The 23,410-nt window shown below is 46.3% G+C and overlaps 1 protein-coding gene across 3 annotated transcripts in view; it reads right to left on the reverse strand.

Moving 5' to 3' along the window:
- LOC119978562 (cyclin-dependent kinase 18-like) overlaps positions 1 to 23,410 on the reverse strand; it is a 127,505-nt gene that overhangs the window by 24,306 nt on the left and 79,789 nt on the right. For all 3 annotated transcript variants that reach the window (XM_038820294.1, XM_038820295.1, XM_038820296.1), the window contains 6 exons: positions 16,394 to 16,488; positions 14,994 to 15,056; positions 9,947 to 10,070; positions 8,778 to 8,898; positions 4,229 to 4,326; positions 1,559 to 1,664 (listed from right to left, as the gene is read on the reverse strand). In XM_038820294.1, the coding sequence (XP_038676222.1) occupies positions 1,559 to 1,664; positions 4,229 to 4,326; positions 8,778 to 8,898; positions 9,947 to 10,070; positions 14,994 to 15,056; positions 16,394 to 16,488 (607 nt within the window). The remainder of the gene's footprint in view (positions 1 to 1,558; positions 1,665 to 4,228; positions 4,327 to 8,777; positions 8,899 to 9,946; positions 10,071 to 14,993; positions 15,057 to 16,393; positions 16,489 to 23,410) is intronic.

Raw genomic sequence — 23,410 nt, forward strand, 5'->3', positions numbered from 1 at the left:
CTTTGGTGAGGTCTGGGAGTCGGGTCAGCGGGGTCAGGAGATCACCGATGTCCTCCTGCATTGAGGAGTTCTGGCAAGCGGAGCTCCTCAGTGGCAAGTGGAGCTCCTCAGTGGCAAGCGGAGCTCCTCAGTGGCAAGTAGAGCTCCTCAGTGAAGGAAATGGGACCCACTGAGGGCCGGATTGTAGCAAAGTGTCGTTCATAGACATAGAATTTACAGTGCAGAAGGAGGCTATTCGGCCCATCAAGGTTGTTCGATAGCAAGGTCTTTCTCGGCGCTGTGAGTTCTGGGAAACACTCAGATAAACGTGCACGACACGGGGCTCTGCAATTTGGTTAGATCACGCCAATTATCTATTTGACAAAGAGCTGAAAGGGCAAGAGGGGCATCAGTTTAATGTCTTGGCTGAAAGTAACTCCAACAGTGCAGCACTTCCTCAGTTACTGCACTGGAGTGCCAGCTTAGACTTGTGTGCTCAAGTCTCGGGAGTGGGTCCTGAACCCACAACCTCCTGACTCAGACATTACCCACTTAACCACAGCGAAAACCCCTATGGATATTGCTATAACAGTGCTTCACTCTCATGCACAGCTGCCTAAGCTCCCCCACCTCCCCCAACACACCCACCCACCCTGCCACTGGTTCGAAAGAGAATGCCACAGGTGTCACTTATTTCTCTGGTATGTTTAGCTTGAAGTTAATAAAGTCAGCGGCTGCACACAGCACACCTCTCATTGTGATCTACCGTTATGGTGGCTGCTGTGCCATGTGTCCTTTGCTACGCTCGACACCTGCTGCAACTGGCTTCCTGCGTCCGGAAAGCAAAAGAAAAGGGAAGGACGTCCTCAACTGTGAGACTCAGACTGGAGGGTCAGGGTTGGGTTTAAAAGCGATTCTGTCCATGGTTGAGGATCCTACATTTTTGGTTTGCATTGCAGGTCAATGCTGGTGAGCTGCCAGAACTCAGTATGAGGTTCAAAGGGGAATAGGGACAGTGGAAGTAACTGGGGGAGGGCACCAGGAAATGGTGGAGCTGGGGAAGGACATCTAAAAATGGGGGTCTTTCCTCTACAAAAGAGAAAATTGAGGAGTGGTCTAATGGAGATGTTTATAATTATGAAGGGGTTCTAAAGGCTAGGCGTAAGGAAAATACTTCCACAAGTAGAAGCCATAAATGTAAGATGGTCACTAATAAATCTAATTCAGAATCCTTCTTCACCCAGAGAGTGATGAGAATGTTATCACACGGAGTATGTGAGGCCAATTGGATTGAAAGGAAAGTTATATAAACACATGAGGGAGCAAGAAATGGAATTATGTATTGTTTGGTTTAGATAGAATCCCTGCAGTTCGGAATGAGGCCATTCGGCCCATTGAGTCTGCACCCTAGCTAGGCCCACTCCCCCGCTTTATCCCCATAAGGAAAGGGAGTGGGAACTTCTGGAGCATAAATAATAGTTTAGAGCTGTTGGGCAGAGTGGCCTATTGCGGACCTGTATGTCCTACGTAATATGATTTACAATAATGGAACAATAAAGTCGATAGTTTACCAGTGTACCTGGGAACATGGTGTATCATTGGTTGTGGTCGGTAATAAGGGAAATTATAAGCCTGGAATTCTTCATTGGATGTTATTCCCGACCATGTGTCTTCCGCTGGAGTACCTGGAACAAGACTCATGTTTAAAATAATGATAATAAACGGCACAGAAAATTACTTATTGAATAAGACACTGAGCTGTGTTATCCATTCCTATTTACGCATGGAGACAGAATTTTAGAACAAGATGGTCCCGTGCTTTGAACTGTATCCCTCTTCCTGGCAAGTCTCTGATTCTATAATAATCTGTTCATAAACTTGGAGTCAAATCTGACCCCAAGCAGAGTTTCTAAACACATATTCATTTTTAAAAAAAAAATTTAGAGTACCCAATTCATTTTTTCCAATTAAGGGGCAATTTAGCGTGGCCAATCCACCTACCCTGCACATCTTTGGGTTGTGTGGATGAAACCCACGCAAACATGGGGAGAATGTTTAGGGGCTGGTTTAGCACAGGGCTAAATCGCTGGATTTGAAAGCAGACCAATGCAGGCCAGCAGCACGGTTCAATTCCCGTACCAGGCGCCGGGATGTGGCGACCAGGGGCTTTTCACAGTAATTTCATTTGAAGCCTACTTGTGACAATAAGCAATTTTCATTTCATTTCATTTTTCTCATTTCATGTGCAAACTCCACACGGACAGTGACCCAGAGCCGGGATCGAACCTGGGACCTTGGCGGCGTGATGCAGTAGTGCTAACCACTGCACCACCATGCTGCCCTCCACATATTCATGCCATCACTAAAACCTACCTTCGTCTTTCTACCTCGATAACATCACATGGCTTCACTTCTGTGTCAGCTCATCTGTTGAAATGCTCATTTTTGCCAATTCATTGCCTCTAGTTTCGACTATTCTAATGCTGCTCTCCCATATTCTATATATCTGAGGTATCCCAAAACTCAGGTGCCTATATCCCGTTCCCCTATTAGCCTTGTGTTCACTGATTTACATTGGCTCCAGTCTTATCTTTGAAATCCAGGGCAGCACGGTGGCGCAGTGGGTTAGCCCTGCTGCCTCACGGCGCCGAGGTCTCAGGTTCGATCCTGGCTCCTATTCTCCCTCCCCCGGGAGGCTAGGAGCGGCGTTGGGACAAACTCGCTGCCGGGCCTTGACGCTTGCGTCAAGACGGCGCGCCGAGAATGACGCGGCCGGCGGCGCCTAAGTGACGTCAGCCGCGCATGCGCGGTTGCCGTCTTCCCCTCCGCTGCCCCGCAAGACGTGGCGGCTTGATCTTGCGGGGCGGTGGAGGGGAAAGAGTGCGTCTCCTAGAGTTCCCTCACGAGCACACCCGTGGTGCTCGTTCTTCTCTCCCCCACAGGCCCCACACTTACCTGTCGCGTGCTGTTCACGCCGGCAGCGACCAGGTGTGATTGCCGCCGGCGTGAACAGGCCGGGATCGTCAGGCCGCTCGGCCCATCCGGGCCGGAGAATCGCCGGTCACCATTTTGGGGAGATGGGAGAATTGCGGGGGGTGCCAGAGCGGCCCTCCCGCGATTCTCCCACCCGCCCAGGGGAACGGAGAATCGCGCCCTCTAAATTTATTTTATAAAAATCTTTGAAATCCTTGTTTTCAAATCCCTCCATGGTCTTGTCCTCCCTATCTCTGTAATCTCCTTTAGACCTAAATCCCTCCAAGATATCAGCATTCCTCTAATACTACCTGTAGTGATCTCTGTATATCAATATACATGATCAATATATGTAATGCTAGTACAGGCAATTGAACACTAGAGGTCTCACTATCAGAACATATATTAATGGTTTCCCACTCTTTCTGATAGCAGTGTGTATCAGGAGTGCAGAGAGAACAGACATAGTAAAGCTACAGAGAGAAGTTATTTGTTATCAAAGCATTGTATTGTATAATTTAATTAGTTATCTCTACAATTGTTTCTTTATTTACTAGTTGAGTATTAAGTAAAAGAACTCACAATATTTATTTATATTACTCAATAAATTAGTTTATATTTAAAAGAAGACTATTACTCATTTCAACAACTCGTCTGGTTCAAGAGAGTAACAAATATATTATGTCAGGTAATATAACACTACCCTCGTGTGCTTCCTCCTTGCTCCACCAGAGGCACCTTGACTACTGTTGCCTGGGCCCAAAGCTTGGGAATTTCCTCCCTCCACCTCTCCATTTCTAAGCTCATGGTCATCTGACCTTGGGCTGGATTGTCCGGTTCCCCAGCCCTGTGTTTCCTGGCGACGTGCCGTTCACTGGCGGCGGGATTCTCTACTCCTGCTGCATGTCAATGGGATTTCCCAATGAAGTCACCCCACGCCATCGGGAGACCCAAGGGCGGGGGTTCGCTGCCAGTGGGAATTTCGGGCCGTATGTGTCCTTCTGTGGCTCGGTGACATACTTTGCCCTGTAACACTCTTGTGAAACACCTTGGGACATTTCATTGCGTTAAAGGTGCCACATTAATATAGGTTAGTGTTATATATTTTGGGATGACATTTTCAGATTTATTGGCTTCCTTAATGAAAGCCTTCCGCTTAACTAACCTCTTTGTCACGAATGTGTTAACCCTGACTGCTAAACTCTAGGCATGCTAATCACGTCAGGATCAGGGGCTTGGTGTCTCAATCACGGCACATCAATACTCCAGTACTCACCTAAAAGCCTGAAAATTAAGTGTAATTCTTCCTTCACCGTGGAGCCAGGGAACAAAGGCCTTCCAGCAGCCATTTCATATAGAATACAACCAACTCCCCTGGAAATATTGAGCACAGAAAATAGGATTGAGATTATTACATACAGGATGCAATGGTCTGAATCTAGAATGGAGCTGTGCAATGAACCAGCCACAATCTAGAGTAGGTCTATAACTATGGAACTGTCAGTCTGCTTCAGAGCTAATCGAAGAACGAAGAACAATACAGCACAGGAACAGGCCCCTCATCCCTTCAAGCTGTACCGGTCATGATACCACCCTTGGCCAAAACACTCAGCACTTCATAGTGCCATGTCCATGTATTTGTCGAGATGCCTTTTGAACGCCGTTAATGTATCTGCTTCCACAACCTCCCCTGGAAATGCGTTCCAGGCACCCATCACCCTCTGTGTAAAAAACCTGCCTCACCGAGGTCGGCACGGTGGTGCAGTGGTTAGCACTGCTGCCTACACTGCCAAGGACCCGGGTTCGATCCCGGCCCCGGGTCACTGTGCGTGTGGAGTTTGCCCATTCTCCCAGTGTCTGCGTGGGTTTCAGCTCCACAACCCAAAGATGTGCAGGTCAGGTGGATTGGCCATGCTAAATTGCCCCTTAATTGGAAAAAAATAATTGGGTACTCTAAATTTATAAAAATAAACCTGCCTCGCCAATTTCCTCTAAACTTTGCCCCACCAGCCTTAAACCTCTGCCCTCTGGTGACCGACCCCTCCAGCCTGGGAAAGTGTGCCTGCCCACCCACTCTATCCATGCCCCTCATAATCTTGTAGATCTCTATCAGGTCACCCCTCAGCCTTGGTGGTTCTAATGAAAACAGTTTATTGGGACAGTTTCAGTGTTGAGCAGATCCACGTGCTTATCTACAATTTCAGTCGAAAACATGACCTATCACCTGTAATAGAATTAGCAGAGGTCCATTCATTGCTAGAGGCTGAGATTACAGCAGGTTAGTATTGCATAGGTTTCAGAGATTTACAACACATTATGCAACTTGTTATGCTGTTGATAATACCCAAGGCATTGATTGTACTCCCTGTGTCATTGTAACTGCACAAGATAAACTTTAGAAAATTCCGAAGATCAGAATTGTAATGTTCTGCTATGCTATGTGAAGTAAACATTCAAGGTGTAAATTCCGCAATGATCAACCGTCATGACAAACCTAACCCTTTGGAGAACAGCCATCTGTAAACAGGCGGTATCTGACTTAAGAATTAAAAAAAGAAAATGCTGAAATTACCCAGCGGATCAGGCAGCAGCTATGAAGAGAAAAAGTTTCGGGTTGATGACCTTACATCAGAGCTGAGGAGAAATCAAGTGTAAGAGTCAAAGAGGGATGGGGGAGAGCAAAAGGAACGGCCTGCGAGAGGCTGGAGGGCAGGGAGAGATTAAATGATAAAAGGTCTCATGGTAAAGAAGCTGAAGGGAGTGGGAATCAGGCGGATAAGGAAACAAGTGCGCCAGGGTCCCTGGTTCAATTCCCAGCTTGTATCACTGTCCGTGCGGAGTCTGCATGTTCTCCCCGTGTCTGTGTGGGTTCCCTCCGGGTGCTCCAGTTTCCTGCCACAAAGTCCCGAAAGATGTGCTTGTTTGGCAAATTGGACATTCTGAAATTCTCCCTCTGTGTACCCGAACCGGCGCCGGAGGGTGGCGACTAGCGGCTTTTCACAGTAACTTCATTGCAGTGTTAATGTCAGCCTACTTGTGACAATGATTAAGATGTGTTCAGATGAGGTGCGAATGGCGGGTTGGCATCTGCCTGAATGCAGAGTGATGGAATAAAGAAAAAAATGAGAAAAGACTGAACCGGCAAAAATAAAATGAAACTAAATGGAGGTGGAGGTTCTGATTTAAAATTGGTGAACTCAATGTTGAGGCTAGAAAGTGGAAAGTGTTGAGTTCCTCACTGTTGTGTTCTCGGCCTAACCATCTTTAACTGCATCATTATGTTCGCAGATGATTATACAATGTCCACCACCATTCTTGAGCCTTTTTCCATTTCCAGCAAGTCCTGGACAACATTCAGGCTTGGACGAAGATGGCAAGTAATATTGGTGCCACCCGAGTGCCAGACAATGATCTTCTCCAAGAAAGAATCCAACTATTTCCCCTTGGTGGCAGCACGGTAGCATTGTGGATAGCACAATTGCTTCACAGTTCCAGGGTCCCAGGTTCGATTCCGGCTTGGGTCACTGTCTGTGCGGAGTCTGCACATCCTCCCCGTGTGTGCGTGGGTTTCCTCCGGATGCTCCGGTTTCCTCCCACAGTCAAAGATGTGCAGGTTAGGTGGATTGGCCATGCTAAATTGCCCTTAGTGTCCAAAATGCCCTTAGTGTTGGGTGGGGTTACTGGGTTATGGGGATAGGGTGGAGGTGTTGACCTTGGGTAGGATGCTCTTTCCAGGAGCCGGTGCAGACTCGATGGGCCGAATGGCCTCCTTCGGCATTGTAAATTCTATGATGTTCAATGACATTACCGTTGGTGAATTCCCACAATTAGCATGGAAGCTCCCATTGACCAGAAACTGAACTGAACCAACCATATAATTATTGTGGCTACAAAAGCTGGTCTGTGGCTATGAAGTCTGAGATGAGTAACTCATCCCCTCACTCCTCAAAGCCTGTCCAAGGCACAGAGCACATGGCAGGAGTGTGACTGAATACTCCCCACACGCCTGGATGTATACACCATCCAGTATGAAGCAGCCGGCTTGAACAGCATCCCATCCACCAGCTTAAACATTCACTTTCTCTACCACTGATGCACAGTGGCAGCAGCACGTAACAGGGCAGCAACTCATCAAGGCTCCTTCAACAGGACCTCCCAAACCCACAACCTCGACCACCTAGAAGAACAAGGGCAGCAGATACATGGAAACACTACTGCCTGCAGGTTCCTCTCCAACTCATGAACCAACATGACTAGGTGGCTCACTACCATCTTCTCTCGGGCAATAAGGAATGGGCATGCCAAAAATGCCCAAAAATGATGTAAAACAAAAATTGCCTATGGAGATGATGATTTGACAGGGAGGATAAGAAGAGACAATTAGGCCAGCACGGTGGCCTAGTGGTTAGCACAGCTGCCTCACGGCGCTGAGGTCCCAGGTTCGATCCCGGCTCTGGGTCACTGTCCGTGTGGAGTTTGCACATTCTCCCTGTGTTTGCGTGGATTTCGCCCCCACAACTTAAAAATGTGCAGGGTAGGTGGATTGGCCACGCTAAATTGCCCCTTAGTTGGAAAAAATAATTGTGTAATCTAAGTTTTAAAAAAAAAAGAAGAGACAATTTACTCAGGTGGAAAGGCCCAGAACGGGGCGCCATAAAATTAAAGCCAGGCGATTGAGGGGACGATGTCAGCTGACATTTCTTCATACAAAGGGCATTACAAATCTGGAACTCTCTCCCTGCACAAAAATTAGGTGTTGAATCTGGAGATCGGCCTAAAATTTCAAAATTGAGATTGATGTATTTTTGATAGGCAAGGGTGATCAGGGTTTGGAACCAAGTGGTGTAGCTGGGGCTAAGGTGCAGATTAGCCAGGATCTAACTGAATATTGGAACAGACTGGATAAGGTGAACAGCTATGTTCCTGTGGTCCATGACAAAAAGGACAATTTAATCCAATTTAGCATCATCTGGTCAGGACATTAGTACAACTCAGCCATTTCTTTTAGTGCCTCATATACAAAATACAGTAGTGAATTGAGAGACGGGAGAATGGCTCCCATGTTTAGGATTTGAGATACCCACACAGTGATGTCATTAAGCGGCACATGACTATCTCTTTCAGCTCTGAATCAGAAGGTTGTGGGTTCAAGTCTTACTCTGGAAGCTGGAGCACATACACGTAGGCAGTACTGAGGGAATGCTGCACTGTTGGAAGTGCTATCTTTCAGATAAGACATTATTAAGCTGAAGTCCCTTCTATTGTAGAGGCACACGTAAAAGACATGCATGGCACTATTTTGAAGAAAAGCAGGGTTATCCGCGGTATCCAGGTCATTATTTATCCCTCATCAACGTCACTAAAATGAATTTATCTGGTCACAATCTCATTGCTGTTTGTGGCCGTTTGCTGTGTGCAAATTGTCTGCCATATTTACATTACAACACTTATTCCACATCAAGAAACTACTTAATTGTAAAACACTTTGGGATGTGGTGAAAGATGGTATGTAAATGTGAATCAAGGATTGAATTAATGTCTGCCTTTTTGCAGGGGTTTGGTTTTATCTCATTGATTACTGAAAACACCTTGGGCGGGATTGTCCGGTCCGCAAGCCGTGTTTTCCTGGGCGGTGTTTCCTCATCGGCAGCGGGATTCTCTGTTTCCGCCACCTGCCAATGGGATTTCCCGTTGCGGCCACCCCATGTCGCCAGGAAACCCATGGGCAATGGGTCCACTGCCGGCGCAACGGAGAATCCCAACTGCAGAGATTGCCACTAAAATCTGATGGTTTGGAGAGATTCTATTTCCTGATAATCACTCACCACATGTCGATCTGAGTCGAGTATTGTGTGGAGCCCATGAGGACATCGGGGGGTCGGTACCATAAGGTTACGACCTCGTTGGAATAAGTTTTTGTGGGAACAGATTTTGCTCTTGCTAGACCTGAAAGGAAAATAGTTAATACTGTTTGAATGTGGTAATTGTACTTGTTACTGAGTTTCACAGTCCAGCTCCCATACAAAGTTTATTTCTCCTCCTTAAATCTGAACAGGTTAAAAACATTCTGGAATCATGAGATTAAACTGCTGCCAGCGTCCATTAACTCCACTCTGGATTAACCACCAGAATGATTCACCAGGGATGGTTCTCCTCCCCGCCCCCACAGGTTAATGTTTAGCTTCACTCGGGTAATTATTCTCACAGCAGCATATTTGGCTTTGACATTCAACATTGGAGGAATTAAGCAAATCCATTCTCGGGATTTGGATGTCGATGGCAAGATCAGCTATTACTGTCCATCCCCAATTGTCCCTTGAGGAGATGGTACTGAGGCTCCCTCTTGAACCACGGTCGCCCATGAGGTGAGGGTGCTCCCACAGTGCTGTGGGAGGGAGTTACAACATTTTGACCCAGGAAAGGCAATACATTTCCAAATGAACTTGGAGGTGGTGGTGTTCCCGTGCGCTTGGTTTATCCTTATAGGTGGTGGATGTTGTGGGTTTAGGAGGTGCTGTCGACCACAGTTTGTCTTAGCCTCTTGGCTATCAATCTAATGGCGCAGTAGCAGGCCCTCTAACCTCCTGACGCACACCGTGGTACTGTTCCGCATTACTACCCAAATGGTATTCTCCACAGTAGCTATCTATGCACATTAGAAGCTGCCATTCAAATATATTGCTTGTTTACAGTTGACGTCAACACTGGTAGCCATCTCTAGTCGTTAACTATTGACACATTCTGCAACAAACCTACATTGGCACAGGTGAGAAATCTTGGCATGTGATAGGTGACCTTTCACCCATGTCAAGCCTTCAAATCTTTGTTTGTTCCTATTTTATTAACACAAGTACAGGTGGCACGGAAAGGGCAGGGAATTTTCCAACTCTGTATTCGCTCGCTCTTGGTCTTAACTTCCTGGTTTAATGATGTGGACAAAAAAGTAAAAAGACAACACTATCTTGAAAGAAGATAGGGTAAAAACATGGCTTACCGAAATCAGCTAATTTTAATTCTCCACGTTCATTAATGAGAAGGTTCTGAGGCTTCAGGTCTCGATGTAGAACTTTCCTCTTGTGGCAATAGGCCAATCCTCTCAGTAGTTGGAACATGAATATCTGTGTTAACAGAAGCATCACATCACAATCACACCATCTTCTTTCATTTTATTTCTGCGCTAATATCATTTCTCATCCTGATTGCCCCTTCTTAAAATCTCTATGGGGTCAATGTTGACTTCTGGTTTATGGATCTCAGGGAGGGAGGGAGGTGCTGGGGGCTCGGGTGATGACGGATCCTCCCAGCCCCTCAATTTCCACAAGGGATTTCTATTCAGTCAGGAAACCTGGGTGCCTCTGGCAAGGCCAGAACCCGTTGCTCATCCCTAATTGCCCTTGAGAAGGTGGTGGCGAGCTGCCTTCTTGGTTGGGTGCTAGAATCTTTCAGAGGGAAGTTAAGGGTCAATCATGTTACTGTGGGTCCCAAGTCGCCTATATGCCAGACTAGGTAAGAATGGCACATTTCCTCCCCTCGAGGACATCAATAAGTCAAATGGGTTCACCCGACAACCCAGAAACTTTCTCATCACCGTTGTTGTGTTATGCTTCTTCATGTAGCATAAGCTGCTGCCTTGATGTATACTCTGACAAAGGAAGGTTCAGACTTGGAGATAGATTTAACACATTTAGTGAACAGTTAACAATTCTCCTACTTGGGTTCGACTCTCCTGCTAATCTTGCTATAGTAACTCAATCTAACTAACCAGTCTGTTCTAATCCATGCGGTGGGTGTGATGCTTCCCTGATCTGCCCCTGTCTCTCTGAGTGTTGCCTGTGGAAAGAGAAAGAGCATGTGTGCCCTGTCCTTTTATATGGGTAGCCCCTTGTGGTAGTGTCACCTCTGGGTGTGTCTTGAATGCCCATTGGCCGTGTCCTATCTTACTGGACTATTGGTTGAATGTCTGTGTCATGATGCCTCTGGTGCTCCCTCTAGTGTTTATTTAGTCCCAGTGTATTTACATTAACCCCTTGTGTATTTACAGTGATGCATATCACCACAACCGTTACTGAGTCGAGCCTTTTATTCCAGCTTTAATGAATGAATTGAATCCTCCAGCAGTGGCGGTGCGTTTGAACCCATGTCGCTGGATCACTTGCCCAGTTACAGAACTCCGGGCAGAGAGAGGGAGGGTTGGTTGGGGTGGGTGCGGGCTAATGTGGACAGGAGGAGTCATGATCTAGGGGATAGAGTTGTATGGCGTCTGTTGACGCAACAGATTATTTTCAACGCCAGTGCTTCTCGGAGGCCCCCAGACTATAATTATCTTGCTTAAATTAAAATAAATTGAAATAAAAATCCTATTCTTCAGGTTTCATGGCACTGGGGAATTTCTCAGGGTATGTAAGGTGTGGGTTCCATTAACTAGCTCCGACCCAAAATGGCCATCAGCACCCTATTTACATCGGAGGAGCACAATTTCTATTTTATGTAAGAGGGCCTAGTTGCCTCAAACAGGCGCTTTGAACACGCTTTGAATAGCAACTGCATTGTATGAGTGTCAAACTGGATTTAAGTCTCTCTCGGTTCTTACACAGAAGAATCAGACAGTTTACAGCAAGGAATCAGGCCCTATAGCCCATCTGCTCCACGCTGATGTTTATGGTTCACATAAGTCTCCTCCCTCCCGACATCATCTCACCACATCAACATATCCTTCTGTCCCTTTCTCCCTCATGCGATTATCTAGCTTCCCTTTTGAGTGCTTCCATGCTCCTCGCCACATCTGCTTCCATGTTGTGGTGAGGCCCACATTCTCACAACTCGGGGAAAGTTGACCTTCAGGTTTTCCTTCAGCGGCTGTACAGGGTGGTGATCAATTGCAATGTCTCCCAAGGTCCAACAAGCAGCTTGTCAGCACATGGGGTCAGGGGCAAGGGGCAGCTTTGGCCCACGGGATCCTGGATGGGACTTTCAATTGCCCTTGTCAGTGCGAAGAGGGTCAGGCGTGAAGTCAGCGCTCCCAGGTAGCGTGTCTGTGCCCCGACACCTCTGGGATGCCCTGGAATTTTCACAGTGAGGCAGGGAAGGTGGTTGGAGTTGGAAACCAGTTGAGCCACAACCTTGAGGAGCCCGAGTGGGCCACCGTCCCTCTCATTTACGTGGTTGCTAGGTGAGGATCCTGGCCCTCCAGGGTGCTGCCTGTTTTCTGCTTCAAGACAGCAGCAGGCTCCATCGTGGCTACTGTCTGCCTTTGATACTCATGCTCTACGCGCAGCCCCCGCCCCCCGGTAACATTTGGTGCAATCGCTGGGCGCGGAGCTCACCTCCGGCCCAATTAGAGCATTTACATTTGAAGATCATAACTCGTGAGCAATTAAGATGTTGTGCAGGACCTGGAAATGATTCCTAATCCCAGATTGAAAATCACACCTCGGGTCTCAGTGAGAGGAATGAGGAAAATATTCTGAAAAGAAATCTTAAAATAGTGCAGGAAAGGGAAAAATAATGTCAGAAAAATTTCAGCAAATTCACCTTCCAGAATAAGAAGCCTGTTGGAGCAACATCTCTCCATTGCAATGTATCTGTGTATCTATCACAATTCAATTGTACACAGCACCTTTAACATGTTAAAAAGTCCCGAGGCACTTTCCAGAGCCATCATCCAAAATCTGTCACTGAGTAACATCAGGAGGTATTTGGACAGGTCAAAAGCTTGATCAACGAGGTAGGTTTTAGGGAGTGTCCTAAAGGATGATAAAGAGGTGGAGTAGTTTAGGGAGGAAATTCCAGAGATTAGGGCCCAGGCACGGCTGCCAACGCCAGAACGATGGAAAACAGGAAGATAATCGGTGAAGTGCCGAAGGTTGTGCGGCTGGTGGAGATCACAGAGACAGGGAGGGGTGAGGCAAAGCAGGGGTTTGAAAGCAAGGCTGGAAATTTTAAAATAGGGAAATCCAACCACGTACCAAGTATCTACCATTCACACAATCCAAATGCTAAATTTCCCCTTAATTGGGAAAAAAAATTGGCTACTTTAAATTAAAAATAAAGACCTTTCATCAGAAGAACATAGAACATTACAGCGCAGTACAGGCCCTTCGGCCCTCAATGTTGCTCCGTCCTGTGAAACCACCCTAAAGCCCATCTACACTATTCCCTCATCATCCATATTAAGGTAGTCAAGAAGGTATACGGCATGCTTGCCTTCATTGGCCGGGGCATTGAGTATAAAAATTGGCATGTCATTTGCAGCTGTATAGAACCTTAGTTAGGCCACACTTGGAGTATAGTGTTCAATTCTGGTCGACACACTACCAAAAGGATGGGGAGGCTTTAGAGAGGGTGCAGAAGAGATTTACCAGGCTATTGCCTGGTATGGAGGGCATTAGCTATGAACTCATGAGTATTTTCAGTTTCTATGCCATTTTTTTAAGGACAATTTAGCATGGCCAATCCACCTACCCTGTACATCTTTGGGTTGTGGGAGTGAGACCCCTTGGGTCCTCAGCATGTGAGGCAGCAGTGTTATCTACTGCACAACCCTTCTACTTTATTTTATAATTTAGGGTACCTAATTATTTTTTTCCAATTAAGGGGCAATTTGGCGTGGCCAATCCACCTAACCTGCACATCTTTGGGTTCCGGGTGTGAAACCCACGCAGACACGGGGAGAATGTGCAAACCCCACACGGTTAGTGGCCGGGATTGAACTCGGGTCCTTAGCGCCGTAGTCAGCAGTGCTAACCACTGCGCCACCGTGCCGCCCTTATATGCCGCCCTTTTGTGCCATGTAGGACGTGTTACGATCTGGTCTACTCGGAGTTGTCGGGATTTGAAAGCAAGATGAACATTTTGAAATGTGGACCATATTGCGCCTGGGTAACTGGAGGTCACTGAGTGCAGAAGTGAACATTGATAAGGATTTGGCACAGGTCTGAGTTACAGAAACATAACAAGAAACACATCGTAATAAAGCTGCAGGTTACAGAATATCTTTTCCTTATATTTCTCCTTCACAACCTATTCACGACCTGTCCTCGCCAAGTAATTATTGAAGCAGACGCATGTCGATTTGTTGTGTATTAGCTCAACAGGATGTAACAATCCTGGAATATTTCGCAGCGACATTCGCAGTACAAAGGGCATCACGTCATCTCACTACAGAGACACGGAGAAAGACAGGATTGGGGGTGGGACTGGGTGAGACTTTGAGTTTCGGATATCTGCTTCACTGAAGATGAAACTTCACGAAACATTAATTTCAATTGTTGCTGCCAGGTCACAGGGCACGGCATGAGTGGGAAGAAAATAGACTTCTACTTCAAAGCAACTGAATTTTGGTTCCTTGTCAACATTTTTGGAAATTTCCAAGACAGATTGCTCAGTGACCCAGCTGTCTCAGCAAAAGAGCGGGCTCGTGGGTTGAACTAGCATTGTCCCAGATTCCCCAGCAATCAAAGGTTAATTACCGGGACCTTGCTGCAAGCATGGGGGCATTTATAGAAAATTGTAATCATTTAATTTCCTTCAAACATTCTCATAGATTGCAGGAATGTAGTGGTAAAGTTACTGGCTAGAGGCCCAGCTAATGCTATGGGGATATGGGTTCAAATCCCACCCTGGCAGCTGGTAGAATTTAAACTCAACACCTTTAATTTTCCTGCCGTTCTAGCTGGCAGGGCCTTCTGGTCCCACTGATAGTGACCCCCCCCCCCCCCCCCCCCCCCCCCCCCCGACAGCGAGGGGTGCACAGAATGGGGAAACCCCATTGTTCATCTGATAATGGATTCTGATTAGGTAATGCAGTTTGTTCCTTTTCTAATTGGATTGGGAATGTCCAAAGAATGGACCGTTTGTGAGAGCATGGGCGTTTGTGAAATTCACAACAGGAGTCCATATGACAAAGCCTCCAGGAATACAGCCAGCCCAAATCAGCTTCCTGATGGTCTACAGGTAAACTTCTTTGAACAGAATCTTGAGCTCCATTCTCCATTTTGAACACCTTTCAGCGGCTCAAACAAGCAACTCGAAACCTTTCTCACCTTGACGTTGTACATGCTCATGATGTTGCCACAGTTGTCCATGTACTGTTTCAGGTCACTGTCCTGAAAAACAAATTGATCCAATGACATCTGGTGCTTTGAGGTCAGTTCTGTGACTCCCTTGCCCCAGGAGACCTTATTTTTGGAAGGTTCGTTCAAAGGCTCACCTCTCTACAGCACTTCACACAACCCCAGGAAGTCCTGAAGCACCTTCCAACCAATGAAGTACTTTTGAAGTGTAGTTACTGTTATAATGTAGAAAGGCTGGCAGAGAGTTTGAACATGGAAAGCTCGCACAGTCATGTGATAATGATCAGATAATTTTAAGATGTTGGCCGAGGAATAAGTTTCCCGCTCTTCTCCTAACTGATAGCACGTGCTCTTTTACATCCACCTGCAGGTGGCTTTGGCTTAACATCTCACCTGAGATATGGCACTTGCAACAGGGCAGCACTCCCTTGGGACTAACTGCTTGGGCTATATATTCAAGCAACTATAGTTGGACTTGAATCCACAACTTCCTAACTCTGAGGCTGAGAGTGTAGAGGGAGCTTTACTCTGTATGTAACCCTGTGCTGCACCTGCCTTGGGAATGTTTGCTGGGGACAGTGCAGAGGGACCTTTACTCTATCTAACCCCATGCTGTACCTGCCCTGGGAGTGTTTGATGGGGACAATGTAGAGGGAGCTTTACTCTGTATCTAACTCTGTGCTGTACCTGTCCTGGGAGTGTTTGATAGGGACAGTGTAGAGGGAGCTTTACTCTGTATCTAACCCCGTGCTGTACCTATCCTGGGAGTGTTTGATGGGGACAGTGTAGGGGGAGCTTTACTTTGTATCTAACCCCGTGCTGTACCTGCTCTGGGAGTGTTTGCTGGGGACAGTGTAGAGGGAGCTTTACTCTGTATCTAACCCCGTGCTGTACCTATCCTGGGAGTGTTTGATGGGGACGGTGTAGAGGGAGCTTTACTCTGTATCTAACCCCGTGCTGTACCTGTCCTGGGAGTGTTTGATAGGGACAGTGTAGAGGGAGCTTTACTCTGTATCTAACCCCGTGCTGTACCTATCCTGGGAGTGTTTGATGGGGACAGTGTAGGGGGAGCTTTACTTTGTATCTAACCCCGTGCTGTACCTGCTCTGGGAGTGTTTGCTGGGGACAGTGTAGAGGGAGCTTTACTCTGTATCTAACCCCGTGCTGTACCTATCCTGGGAGTGTTTGATGGGGACAGTGTAGGGGGAGCTTTACTCTGTATCTAACCTCATGCTGTATCTGTCCTGAAAGTGTTTCATAAGACAAAGGGTGCAAAACTAACACTGTATTAAGGACAGAATTGAAAAAAGAAACTTATTTTAGAATGAAAATAAAGATTGTGTGTGAGCTGCCCCAGTTTGATGTCTTACCAGGTATTCAAAGACAAGGGTGAGTGAGCGTTCAGTGTGAATGATGTCATGCAGAGTGACGATATTGGCATGTTTCAGATTCTTTAGCAGGGAGACTGTGGAGAAAGAACAGAGGAATTAACCAGGATAAACCTCCACACTTCAGTGATAGCCCTACTTACATACTCCCCATTTTGGTTTGGAGGAGTCAGCCTCTTTCAAATGCAATTATTAATCATTGGCTCCCTCGTACACTAGCACTAACCTCTTATACTATGATCTTATATCCTTCTCTCTCCTGCACACTTTATCCATCTCTCACAACATTTTTCACTTTCTCACGTGCTCGTTCAGCCTTACACATAATATTCCATCCTCCTCTCACATATTCCCTCTTGCACACATATTAGGGTAATTTCTGCAAACTATTAGAAACCCATTATAATTTCATTAACAACCCAAGATAAAGTTACCCACAATGATACTGATAAATGCTGAGAGACTGTTCCCTTGGCTGGAGAGTTTGGAACTGGAGGTCATTGTCACATGATGGAGAATGTCTAGTGTATAAAGGGTTAATGTAATATCATAATTGGCCACTAGATGGAGCTGGGAACGGACCTATAAAAAGGACTGACACTCAGGCTTCTGGGTGAGTGTAGAGGAGAGTGTAAGAAGTGTAGGAAAGAGCAGAGTACAGTTTAAGACAGATTGCATGAGACAAGTATTCGTATAGTGTAGATTGTAGTTGAATTGATTATTGTTTGCTATAGGGATAAGTGGTCAAGCTGTATTTTAAGTAATAAATGTAAGCTTTGTTATTGAACTTAGCTTGTGTGGTTTTTGTGAACACTATCACATCCACCCTGAGTATAAGAAACACAAAGAACACCACAGTCATACCTCAGGGTAAGGAGTTGGCCATTTAGGAATGAGATAAGGAGACTGTTACGTTCTTTGTTGTAGCCGCAAAGAGAAAGAATAAGACGTGGCACATGTCGAGTTCTTATAACATAGTGCAATGGGTTTATTTACAAGGTGCTGATCAAACAGGGAACAATGGTGAACTCCACAAAAGCCTGTGAAACGCTCCGACGACATCATTGTGTAACACGTGACATTACACCAGCCAATGGAATGAAATGAAAATCGCTTATTGTCACAAGTAGGCTTCAACTGAAGTTAATGTGAAAAGCCCCTAGTCGCCACATTCCGGCGCCTGTTCGGGGAGGCTGTTACTCTGAAACATAACACCCCTCCCTCTTTACTCCTTTGCTGTTCCGACACTATTACTTGATCAAACACTTTAACACAGATCTGACACATTATGCCATAACCAACATTGTTACGTTACGGATACATATGTACATTAGTAAGACAGCCTCTTGGCTGGATGTCTGGCTTGTTTTGGCAGAAATGACGTTCAGGAAATTGGCTACCATCTTCCTGTACACTGGTCGGTGTTACATGTAGCAAAACCAACTCAGGAACTGGCTCTGGTTGTGTGGGCGTATTCTGTCATAACAGATTCTGTAATCTCGGCAGTGGTGATCCTCAATTCGGGCACATTGTTGTCCATCTTCTCTGTAAACATCTGATACAGATTCTGTACTCTCGCTACCTGCGGACAATAATTGGTCAGCGTTCCGATGCCAAATTCGTTCATCGTCAGATTGTATGAAATCAGACCCGTTTTGGCTAACACAATTTCTGGTGTCCATTTTTCACCTGAGGTATGATTTCTCACAAGCACACATTCCCCACGGTCAAAGACTCTGCTTTAGGAATGTTGTTCCATTCTAACCATTTGCGCCTGATGTTGTTGCCTGACTATCTCTGAAGTTGAAAGGGGAATCAAAATGTCAAACTGTGTGCTTGGCTTCTTTTTGAACATCAGTAGGGCCGGTGAGCTTTGTGTTGTTGAATGCGCAGCATTTCTGGATGTCATTAAAAAGCTCTTGACACATTTAGGATTCTATGAACCTTTCAGCTAAGCCGTTGGTAGCTGGATGGTAGGGGGTAGATTTGATAAGGCGGAAGCCACACCCCTTCAGGTAGTCCTCGAATTCAGCTGACGTGAACTGAGTGCCATTGTTCAGATCACTCAAATCTTGCAAATACCTCGTCAAACCTTTCTATGGTCTGTTCTGTAGTTGTCAATTTCTTGATGGCGACCTCCGGCCACTTTGAATGCAAGTCAGCTGCAATCATAAGGATGTATCCTTGACTGGTCCCGCATAATCGACATTCTTTGCTATGGTCTGATAGGCCATTCCCAGGGTTGCAAAAGATGGAGTGAAGGTAAATTTCTCAACGTAGCGCAGGATTTGCATAGAATCATAGAGCCATAGAATTTACAGTGCAGAAGAGTCTGCACCGGCTCTTGGAAAGAGCACCCTACCCAAGCCCACACCTCCACCCCATCCTCATAACCCAGTAATCCCACCCAACACTAAGGGCAATTTTGGACACTAAGGGCAATTTATCATGGCCAATCCACCTAACCTGCACATCTTTGGACTGTGGGAGGAAACCGGAGCACCCGGAGGAAACCCACACAGACACGGGGAGAACATGCAGACTCCGCACAGGCAGTGACCCAAGCCGGGAATCGAACCTGGAACCCTGGAGCTGTGAAGCCTCACCTTCTCCTCTATTTGAGCATCCAACCCAGGCCATCAGAAGCAGCTTCTTGCCAACTCCTTCTTTCTAACGACACTCTTGTGCAGCTGTTCCAGGCTTCTACTTCGTGGACACGACTGAATGATTTCTCGAATACAGACAACAATTTTGTCCTGTCAACTCAAGATGCGTGGGAAGAGAGGGTTTAAGGTCTTGTTTCTTTCTGTGTCCTTATTTTAAGAGTACCTTCCTAAATCTTGTCCAACACTTTCCCCATCTCGGGATCTGTTTGGGTAAATTTTCATACCTGAGAAAACATTACCGGAACATTTTCCACGAGGCAGATAGAATATGTCATTGAAGTGTTCATCAGATTTGTGCTTACCTTTTTTGGTCTTGTTAATCTTAAGCGGCAAGCTAGACAAGGCGTCCACATTTGGGTGCTGTTCAGACCTATGATATATAATGACCTTATCATTTGCTGACACGATTAATGTCCAACGTTGTAATTGACTCGCAGTGAGCGAACTTATGCAGCCCAAAAATTGTTGTTAAGGCACGATGGTCAGTCTATAGAGTAAATTGATTATCAAAAATAATTCTGAGAGACTCTATCTCAAGTTGAGCAGATAGTTGGACTCAGCGCTGGTCAACGTCTTGGAAGCAAATGCTATTGGTCACTCCGCCTGAAGACATTATATGTGAGACAACTGCTCCAACTCCAAAGGGTGATGCGTCGCAAGCAAGTTGCAACTTCAGTTTTGGGTTACAATTGACCAATAACTCCGATTCCTGTAATTATTTTTGACATTTTCATCATCATCCTCACAATCTTTCATCCAAAGCCGAGCTTGTTTGTAAAAAGCAAATTATGTAAAAGCTTCAGCCTTGCTGCTAAGTGAGGTACGAACTTTCCATAGAAATTTAATAATCCTAAAAATGGCCTTGACTGAGTCACATTCTGCGGTCGTGTGGCGCTCAAGATCTCCGATATCCTCTTTGGTTCTTTGTGACGACTGTCTTGGTTGGTGATGTGTCCAAGATAGTGAAGGAAGATTCTGAAAATTCACACTTCTCTTTCTTGACCCTGAGGTTATGTCATTGCAGCCTTGCAAAAGTAACTTCTTTACATGCTCTGCATCGTTCGAATCAGTAATCAAAATGCTACCCAGGTAGCACTGCACACCCGATAGCCCATTTGAGATCTGATCCATAGGTCATTGGAAGAGAGTCGGTGCTGGCGTTATCCCAAATGGAAGCCTCCGATTCCGAAACAGACCCGTGTGTGTTACTATAGTCAGTAAAGGTTGAGAGTCAATAGCTGTGTTCATTTGCAGATGGGCTTGGGAGGGATCAATTTTGCGAAGTTTTTGGCCTCCTGAGAGTCCTGCAAAAAGATCTTCTCTAAGTGGTAGGGGACTGATCAGCACATAGTACAGGGTGGATAGTCGTTTTGAAATCGCTATAAATTCGTACTGAACTATCCTTCTTTAAAACTGGAACAATTGGGGTCGCCCAATCACTGGTGGTAACAGATTCACTGATTCCTATCTTCAGTAACCTCTCAAGTTCTTCTTCCACTTTAGGTAAAATAGCACAGGGTATGGTACACATTTTCAAACACCTAGAAACGCTGTCTGCCTTTATCTTGAGTTTCACTTTCAGCCAATCATGGCTCCCTCCTCAATTACCTTTGCATACTTTCTCAGAAGTGGTTGGAGATCGTTCGTAGAATCAATAATTGGCTCACGGTGGCCCAGTTTAGCTTAATCTTCCTTAATCAAGATCTCCCAAACAACACTGGAAAACTTCCTTGAACAATGTGATGAGGCAACTCCACTTTCTGCTTGTTAACTTCCACAGTCACCTTGTGGAAGCCTTTCCCCTTCAGTGGCACGACCTCCTGGGTATATGTCCTCAAGACCACATCAGATGGTTGTAATGGCAGATACTTCAATTTCTGACAGTATATCAATTCAGGTATAAGTGAAACTGCAGTGTCTGTATCCACTTCCATCTTAATAGTGTTCCCATTTAATTTTGGATAGACCTAAAATCATTGGTGGTCACCTTGTACTGCTAGACCACCGAGCTCAAATTCCTCAAGCTGACTTAACACTTTGTACTCGGTGAGTCTTCAGATGGATCACTGACCTGGTAAACTCGCCCTGTAGACTTTGCAGTATTTTTCTTGGTACACTTCTTTTGTGCTGATGAAAGTTAGCGTGACCAACATGCCCTGGCGGCGTGACCAGCTTTACCACAATTTTTGCATTTGTTCTTCTCGCTCCAACAATCTCCAGCGATATGTATCACTTGGCTGCAGTGATGATATGGTAGGTTCTTCATGGACCTGCTTCTCACAGACTCCATCTCATGGACTTTAGCTCGAACTCCAATCAGCGAAGCTTCCCTTGCTGCAAGTTCCATAGACATTGCGATTTCTATAGCAGGTTTTAGGGTTAATGCACCTTCAGTCAACAATCTCCTTTGGATGGCTTCATTCCAGAGACCACAAACTAATCGGTCATGAAGTGTGTCATCCAAAGTCTGCCCAAATTCACAGTGCTTTCCAAGCTTTTGCAGTGGAAAATTGTGGAATGTTTTCCACTTCCTCCTGTGTACGTTGGTGAATATGGAAACGTTCAGCTATTAATAGTGGACAGGGACAGAAATGTTCTTGGAGGACTGCCATTAACTCAATCCTTCCCGCCATTTTTGGTTTGAAGCTCCCTGATCTGTGCTGCTCAGCCATCAGCCTGTCTTCCCTGGAATTTACTTTCTCTCTGTTCAAAACAGGCAAACTCGCAGCGCACAAGCAGATTAGCTGTTTCCATGTCTTGCTGTGGATTCCCAGGCAGGAGATTCTCGGTCCTGTGGCCCATTTCAGAGCCTCGTGTGGGTTCTCCGCACCCCTACCCACGACAACGGTAAGTGTACTGAAAACTTTGATCCTCCGTTTGAAGTAAGCCCCCGGGTATTCGCAGTGGTCTGATAGTAGCGCACTGGTTGTCACTGTATGGTGTCCATGTTTCACTGGAGAGTTATTTTTCTTGCCTTAATGATAATTTCGCCTTGGAAGTCGAGGATATTTCTCCGACCTGACTCTCGATGGTGATGGGCCCAGACCTCCATCGATGATTCCTTCTTCGGGCTCACAAAATCATCGCCGAAAGTTGTTTTTCTCCCATTTTTTGTTTACGGCCCAGATCTCGTCGGCAGTTTCCCTTTTGTTACGTTCCTTGTTGTAGCCACAAAGAGAAACAATCAGATGTGGCAGAGGTCATGTTTGCATCACATAGTCCAAGATGCTGCTCAAACAGGATGCGATGGCGAACTCTACAAAAGCCTGCAACAAGCTCCGATGGCATTATTATGTAACGGTGCGGAGTCTGCACGTTCTCCCCATGTCTGCGCGGGTTTCCTCCGGGTGCTCCGGTTTCCTCCCACAGTCCAAACATGTGCGGGTTAGGTGGATTGGGCGTGATAAATTGCCCTTTAGTGTCCAAAAGGTTGGTACGGTTATTGGATTACGGGAGTGGGGTGTGGCATGGGCCTAACAGGGTGCACCTTGGGAGGGTGGGTGCAGACTCAATGGGCTGAATGGCTTCCTTCTGTGATTCTATGATACACCAGCCGGTGGTGTCACTCGGATATATAACAGAGACATTCTATGGATTCTACATATTTTCACACTGAGGATGTTGAATTGTTTTACGTTCCTACCCTGGAGAGCTGTGACGTTCAACCATTGAGCCTGTTCAAGATAGAGGTGGATAGATTTTGGACACTATAGGAATTACGGGATTTGGGAATTACGGGATCTGGGAATGATGCTGGAAAGGGGAAGGTGAGGAAAAAGATCGGCCTTGATCTTTCTGAACAATGACACGGCCTGCGTGGTGCAGCGGGGGTGGGGTGGGGGGGGGGGGTGCAGCGGGGGTGGGGGGGGGGGGGCGGGTTGCTGGAAAATCCCAGCCACTCTTGCATACACTCTCACATAGAATTTACAGTGCAGAAGGAGGCCATTCAGCCCATCAAGTCTGCAACGGCCCTTACAAGGAGCACCCTACTGAAGCCCACGTATCTATCCAATCCCCGTAACCCAGTAACCCCCACTTAACATTTTTTGGACACTAAGGGGCAATTTATCATGGCCAATCCACCTAACCCGCACATCTTTGGACTGTGGGAGGAAACCAGAGCACCCGGAGGAAACCCACGCGGACACGGGGAGAACATGCAGACTCCGCACAGACAGTGACCCAGCTGGGAATTGAACCCGGGACCCTGGAGCTGTGAAGCAACTGTGCTACCCACTATGCTACCATGCTGCATATTTTCTCTCCCACCCTATCTCACCTAGTCTGGTCTCACTCTCTCTCTGTGTCTTTCACACTCATCACCTCTTCAACT

The sequence above is a fragment of the Scyliorhinus canicula genome, chromosome 15 (assembly GCF_902713615.1).
Source record: "Scyliorhinus canicula chromosome 15, sScyCan1.1, whole genome shotgun sequence".
Taxonomy (NCBI): domain Eukaryota; kingdom Metazoa; phylum Chordata; class Chondrichthyes; order Carcharhiniformes; family Scyliorhinidae; genus Scyliorhinus; species Scyliorhinus canicula.